We start from the raw sequence: 7749 nt of genomic DNA, 5'->3' as shown, positions 1-7749 counted from the left end.
ACAACTGTATTATCTGCCCATGATGTTACAGCTGAGCTGGCAGTCGGTTTGCTTAGTTTAGCACAAAGACTGGAAACGGGGAAATAGTTAGCCAGGCTCGGTCACTAAATCTGGCTACCAGCCCTTCTAAAGCTAACTCATTAACACTTTGCATAAAATGGAAAAACGACAACCGGTTGTGGGAATTGATTGATGTCTTGGCTGGGAACTTCCTGAAATCTCTGCTGAATTATTCTGTACACAGGTCAAAGGTTAATGGGTGACCAATTTAACAGTTAGACAAAGTCAAAACGGAACTAAGTGTATTTTTAGAGTGAAAAGAGTCAGCTGCAACTCATGTACCTGTTTGCTAATTAAGTGCAGGAGGTGTGAAAGCGCAGGACATTTAGCTATAATGAGTGAAAGTGCTGAGTAACTAGGTCAATGTAAAACCAGCTTACTTCCTTTTCAGACAGCGCATTTTACCAAATATAGAACTCAAAGAACAGAAATGTTTTTTTTAAACATCACAGTTATATACGTAGGTTTTCATAAATGACACAACACTAAACACGTTTCCTTTTTAGTTTATTTTGTCCCAAACACTCTATCTACAACTACAACTCATACATTCAAAGACAAACCATGTTTTCTTGTATGTACATTTAAGCATAAAATCCATAAATAACAAAACAGGAATGGAATTAAATAAATAAATACTATTTGGGACTGGTTTTAGTGTTTGCTGGTGGTGCCCAGCACCTGTAAAAACCACATCAAGAGGACTGCTCTGTAAAAGGTTTACCCTGTAGTTATATTCATTCAAGTCATGAATTAGATTTATACGAATACAGCACAACACAACGAATACTGTAATTTTAGCAAAACTGTAGTTTTGAAAGTTTTTGGAATTTCTGTTTTAGGTTCAATATCTTACACTACACAAACATATCTTCTATATCTAACTCAGTACATTTAGGATTTTAAATATGAGCAAAAACTAACCTTAACTCTACAAAATGAAATATATTTATGTTTTAAATCATGCCTGCCTAGTTTCACATCAGTAGACAGGGCCTTCAGTCCTTCAGAGGTAGGCTAAATAAGGCTTCTGTCTTGAGATAACATCAATGTCACTTTGAAATGTGGGTTTCTCAGACCAGCTGTAAAAACCTCAATAAGAAGAGACCAAAACATGCACATGCTTACTTGTCCGCAGTCTTGAGATTCTTAATTTCTAAGGCTTTGTTTTCTTGGTAAGCAATTGCATCCTCACTAAAATGAATCATAGTTCTTCAGGGAAACCAAACTTTGTTTTTGAATAATTTTATCAATGTTTACGGCCATGTGGCTTAGATGAGAAATGGCCCATTTATCATCTAAGCTACAGTGCGGTGTGAGAGCGTGCCAATTGTAATGGATGGGAATGGGAAATGGATTTGGATTACTCATCTTGGCACAAAATTAACATTTTCTTTTTCAGTAATCTATTTCTGTCTGGGAGAGTTGGCAGATGTAACATCAAACAAAATGTTTAGATGTGGTGAAATCCCTATATGCTTCATTAATCACCAAACCTGCTTGTGAATGTACTAAATACTAAATGTTGATGAGAACAATCCAGGTAAAACGCAAATCCCTTATTGATTGAACTTATTAAATCTGCAGTGATCTCAAAGAATTGCGTTTTAACATAATACATTGTGCAAAAAAAGGGTATGCAAGTCAAGTCTAATATTTGTGTGAATAAACACTGTTTTCTGAATGAGTGAGGGGTGAAAAGACATTATTTAGTCACTGTGAAAAAAAAGGAAAAACCTTTGCCCTTTCATTTTTGTCTCTCACAGATCAAAAACTAAACCAAACTTGGACTCACTTAAATTAAGGTAATGATATCCATATCAGTCACAACTAAAATCAGCCCATGGTCCCGGTGCTCCGGGGGCTGGCCAGGTTGGACGAGTGCACGTTCCAGGGGTCGTGGGTGGAAGGAGCCAGCGGCGTCTCCCGGGACACGTTGCGCCCATCGTCCCCGGCCTCCACCTCCACCTCCAGATCGGCGTCGTCCTCCGGAACGGCCCGAGAGTCAGAGCCCTCCTCGGTCTGACCAACGTAGACGTTGTGCGGGTCGGAGGGATCCACCACCTGGTTCCTCTTCTCCCTGTGCAGCAGGAGGCGCTCCAGCGGCACTGTGTTCTTCTTAGGCAGGAAAAGGGATGTCTGCGGCAGGTTCTGGCCCGCTGAAAACACCTGTCGGGAGCCCTCCAGGTTGAACAGGATGCCGGTCCGGGTGGAATAGTACACGTCCCGGTTGTTCTCCAGAAGTCTGTGGTTGAACAGACAGTCATCCCTGAGGCAGGTGGGCTGAAAGACAGAAGGAGACGGGGAGAAAATTCAACTACAGTGCAGGAATATGTAGATACTAAAACATCCATCTAATACAGTGAAAAAGTGAAAATACTAATACCACTATTAGCAGTTTGTTCACTTGATATCAATGAAAAGAATTCCAATGAATACATTTATATGTAAACAAAAAAATATTTTGTGCGTAAAAGTAAAAAAGAGATCTGAAAAATGCGTATGCGTAAAACCCGACAATGACGCCAAACCGTTTTCGGCGTCACTCAACTAAACGGTTAAAAAAATTAAATAAATTGATGTTAAGACGTCCTATAGCTGCAGTACGTTTGTGCGTAAAAAGCGATGCGTAAAAGGGTGGCAAGTAAGGGGAACTCAAATGTAAGAGGAACTCAAATGTAAAATCGATTGATATAATAGTAACAATCAATCGAACTGAAAGTAAGTATTGGCTTACCGAGCTGAATGGGTTGCCCTCCAAATCCATACACAGGTAACGGCCGCTTTTGACGCCGAGGATGGCAATGCGCTCCCTTGTTTCAGCTTTCAGTAAAATCACACCTGCAGGGAAGGAAAAGCAGTGAGCATCAGAGTGTTAAACACAGAACGTTATTACAAAAATTAAAATGAAATGATAATATGAAAACGAGGTTAAGGATCTTACTATATGAACTCCTGACTGTAGTTCGGCGCACTGTGCCATCTAATTTGATCTCCAAGTAGAAGTTGTTGAGGTCTGTAGATGTCTGCAGGTGAACATATCTCCTCGGGTTCCCCCAGTTGGATCCAACCAACGGGGACGGGTTCGGGGCCGTTTCCCCGAGAGGAAATCCCTGGAGTATGGCGAGTAAGAGCGCAAGCACAGTGTCCCTCATCCCCAGTCTCCTGTTGACGTCCATCCTGGAGCAAACCGGTGGTTTCCACTGCGAGCTGCTGGAAGTTTTCAGATGCTCTGTTGTCCCAAAGTTTGGAGACAGTTCCTATTTAAAGCCCCTTGAGTGCCACTCCTGCTCACATCCTTTGCGTAAAAAAAAAAAAAAAAAAAAAAAAAAAAAAAAAAAAAGGAAACTCGCCCCCAAAGCAGATGTGCGGGTTTGCTGCAGCGGAAGGGCCACTTCCACCTCTGTCTGTTTATCCCGATGCTCTTGGACAAACTGAACTTTTATTTTAGTGACACGTCTTGACTCATCCACATTAAACACTATTCTAAGACTATTTCCAAATAGTCCAAAGACAACTGGTTCAGTTTTTGTTTGTTTAGACTGGAAACAAGCAAATAAAAAAAGAAAGAATGAAGAAAACAAATAAAAAGGACATGAATGCAGATTCATTAAAAATGAGTTTCTAATTAAATCAGACATATAATTTACTGTTAATTAGTTAAGTATGATTTAATTTGACGTTTCCAATTCGTGCAAACTCCAGAATTCGCGATTATGGAATTAATTAGTAATTATTAAGCGTCATATTAAATATTTGTACAGTTTTGTTTAACTGACTGGACGTCAAAATTTGAAGTTAGTTCAGTTTGCTGCTTTTACGCACCTGCCTAACCCAACTCAACATTTACACCCTTTCACCAGCAGAGAGAGCCACTCCCTTATTTAGTATAGTTTTACTGGGAAACTGACTGGCTAAACTATAGTTTGGAGTTTTAGCATAGGGCACATTAAACTGTTTATCAGTATACTCCTGATCTTGTGTTAGAGATTACACAAAGCATTTTCAACAGCTTCTCTTAAAATGTTATTTTCATCCAAGAAATTAAATTCACAACCCACTTCCAAATCAAAATCAAGATAATCTTCAACACAAATATTTTACCGTAAAAGTACTGCACTTAAGTTCAAATTTGAAGAACTTGTACTTTACCATTTTATGCTACTTTATATTTCTACTCCACTACATCTCTGAGGGTAATATTGTACTTTTAACTCCACTACATTTATTCAATAACTTTAGTTACTGGGTACTATCAGATTAATAATACAGAATATAATCAAGAACTACAGTATGATGAAGTCTTTATTGATTCCTTGGTGAAATTCACAAGCTACCCAGACATTTACAAAAAGGCCTTTTTCAGGTAACAAGAAACTGGTAAACATGTAAAGCTGTTCTGCAGCAATGGAGGTTGATCAAGCTTTGAAAGTTGGTGCTACCAATTCCCACAGGTGTTCCAACTGGTCTGGATGATTTACAACCCCCTCTGTTTGTATACAAGGATTGTTGGAACACCATACCCTCGTGAGCATTATTTGAACAGTATTGTACTGCAGAAAGTAGTGTGTTGCCATAAAAATGGCGGGAAAAAGGCAATTAACAATGGAAGAGAGACAGACCATCATAACACTTAAGAATGTTGGTCTTTCTACAGAGAAATTTGCGAAGAAAGTCAAGGTGTGTCAGTGAGTACAGTATTCTTCACCATCAAAAGGCACTCAGAAACTGGGGGAAACTCTGACATGAAAAGGTCTGGCAGACCCAAAGCCACGACAGAATCACAAGACAAGTTTCTGAGAGTCAACAGCTTGCGTGATAGGCAGCTCACAGAACAACAGCTTCAAGCACAGCTTAATAGTGGTCGGAATAAGCAAGTCTCAGTTTCAGCTGGAAAGAGAAGACGTAAAGAGAACTGCAGGTTTGAGTTTATTCGAGTTGCAGCGAGAAAGCCATTGCCTGGGCTAAGAAACATCGTCAATGGACTACTGAAGACTAGAAGAAGGTGTTATGGACTGATGAATCAAAATTTGAAATCTTCGTTTCATCACGCAGGATTTTTGTACGCCATCGAGTAGACGAAAGGATGGTTCCTCAGTGTGTGACATCAACTGTCAAACATGGAGGAAGAAGCGTGATGGTCTGGGGCTGTTTTGCTGGATCCAGGGTCAGTGATTTGTACAAACTGAAAGGCACCCCGAACCAAAATGGCTACCACAGCATTTTGCAGCGCCCTGCAGTACCCTCTGGTATGCGCCTAGTTTGTCAGGGGTTCATCCTACAGCAAGATAATGACCCAAAACATAAGTCCAAGCTATGGCACAACTACCTTAGCAAAAAAGAACAAGATGGTAAGCTTAAAAACATGGAGTGGCCAGCACAGTCACCAGACTTAAACCCCATTGAGCTGGTTTGGGATGAACTGGACAGAAAAGTGAAAGCAAAGCAACCTAAAAGTGCCACACATGTATGGGAACTTCTGCAACAGAGTTGGCAAGAACTTTCTGAAGAATATTTGATTTCCATTGTAGAAAGAATGCCACGAGTGTGTTCAGCTGTTATATCTGCCAAAGGGGGCTACTTTGATGAGTCAAAAATGTAGAATACATTTTGGTTTATAAATTGATTCCATGATTTATTTTTTAACTTAAATTGTTCATTTAAATTGTTCTATTCTTTCATTTCAGAGTACAATAAGACAATGAACTGCATGAATTTCAATAAAAACCTGGAAAAATTGGGGTGTTCGATAACTTTTGACCGGTAGTTTGTGTGTGTGTGTGTGTGTGTGTGTGTGTGTGTGTTTATATATATATATAGTGTGTGTGTGTTTATATATATATATATATATATATATATATATATAAACACACACACACACACACACAAAAGTTTGGGGTCACTTAGAAATTTCCATTCCACTCCATTACAGACAGAATACCAGCTGAGGGTGCTTGAATGTTGTAGAAAGAAGTGGCTGATCTTTAATGCAATATCTACATTGCCCATTATCAGCAACCATTCATCCGATGTTCCAAAGGCACATTCTGTTTACTAATCTGATATCATTTTAAAAGCTAACTGAGAAAACATTGGAGAACCCTTTTGCACTTAAGTAAGCACATAATGTAATCTGATCTCAGCTGGTATTCTGTATGTAATGGAGTGGAATTGCATAATTATAATGTAATGATATAATACAGTACAGTATTCTAAAATTTGTACAGTATACGTTGATGCTTATACTTTTGCTTAAGAAAGTTTTTGAATGCAGGACTTTTACTTGTAACAGAGTATTTCTGCTTACTTCAGTAAAAGATCCAGGTACTTTTTTTTTTTTTTTTTTTTTTTACCACTGATAAATACACAGTCACATCAGAGTTCAACTGATCCAACAGAGAGATCGACACATTACCAGCGACCAGTTAAAAAAAAACTTTTATTGTTATCTCAGGAATACAGTAGACTGCTGTGCACAGCACATACGTACAAAAATAAAAGGAAAAACTTTAATATCCTTACTTAGCATTGTCTGTTTTCAGAAACAAATAACTGAAGTTTGTTTCATCTTAATTTACAGTCATCAGCAAACCAAAACTAAGGCAGAGGGTGAGGTATATGAGAACAGAAATGAGAGGAATAGAGTGGAGACTCACTCCCTTTTAGAGCAGAAGTTTAAAAAATAAATGAAACACATGAAGCATACACCCCTAATTAAGCTCGGGGCTCAGACATGCTAATAGTACATGAAACATTCTTTTTAAAAAACATATTCCTCCCCTTGAATTATTTCAAATTTGATCTAGGATAAGCTGTTGAAAGAAAGAAAAAAACGACGACAGAGAAATCTGGATAACATTTTTTGGTCAAAGCTGAAAGGTGAGCTTTTTTGTTTTAGACACAGACCTTCACTCTTTTTTTAGGGATCCAGCTCTATTTCTTGACAGAAAAATGTGAGAAAACTCTTTACTCTAGTGTATAATCAGGTAAGGTGCTGCGACAGACGTCAGACATCTTTGATTGTGAGGCGGGCAAGAGAAGTGCTCATTGCTGTGCATGCGCAAAGTTCACTTCCACAGCTTCCTCAGCTGAAAATGCTGAAACAAGGATCGTTTTTCGTTTACTACTTCAACCAAAAAAACGATGACAATTTACTCCCAACAAGAAATGTACATCTGTGGTATTTCATGCAGCCTCATCTACAGCAGCAATAAGTCTGTCAGTCAGTTTGTTTTTTGAGTTAAGCTTCCGATAACTTTGCATCTCAGTAGCCTCGGCACTCACACGCACACGCACACGCACGCACGCGCACACACACACACACACACACACACACACACACACACAAAACAAACAAACATCAGAACAAAAAGAGCAAGATATTTATCTGTTAGAAAAATACTGTTATGAATCGATCTGTGCGTCATAGACAGTTGAGCAGCAGGTGATACTGGTGATGAGAGGTGATTGGGGTTGGGGCAGTGCCCAGCAGCAGCAGCAGCAGCAGCAGCAGCAGCAGCAGCAGCAGCAGAGGGGCACATCCTGAGGATGGCAGGGGTGCCGTCCTGCAGCAGGAGAGGTGAGGCCTTGCGTGACTCTGCTCTCTTCCTGCTCCTCACACACTGCACTAACTCTGCAGATGTCCCCTCCCCAGAAATATCCCAACACAAGTACTGGAAAAGGGGAGGG

The 7749-nt window shown here is 39.6% G+C and overlaps 1 protein-coding gene across 1 annotated transcript; it reads right to left on the bottom strand.

Moving 5' to 3' along the window:
- Nucleotides 1–1036: 1036 nt before the first annotated feature.
- Nucleotides 1037–3239, bottom strand: fgf23 (fibroblast growth factor 23). The gene is made up of 3 exons (XM_028571224.1): nucleotides 3005–3239; nucleotides 2798–2901; nucleotides 1037–2343 (listed from the first exon to the last, which is right to left on the bottom strand). Exons 1-3 carry the CDS (start codon nucleotides 3237–3239, stop codon nucleotides 1897–1899), a joined length of 786 nt encoding a protein of 261 aa, XP_028427025.1. The 3' UTR covers nucleotides 1037–1896.
- Between the last annotated feature and the right edge of the window lie 4510 nt (nucleotides 3240–7749).

Source organism: Perca flavescens, chromosome 23, assembly GCF_004354835.1.
Source record: "Perca flavescens isolate YP-PL-M2 chromosome 23, PFLA_1.0, whole genome shotgun sequence".
NCBI lineage: Eukaryota > Metazoa > Chordata > Actinopteri > Perciformes > Percidae > Perca > Perca flavescens.
The sequence above is the reverse complement of the archived record's forward strand: the minus strand, read 5'-3'. Positions and strand labels throughout refer to the sequence as shown.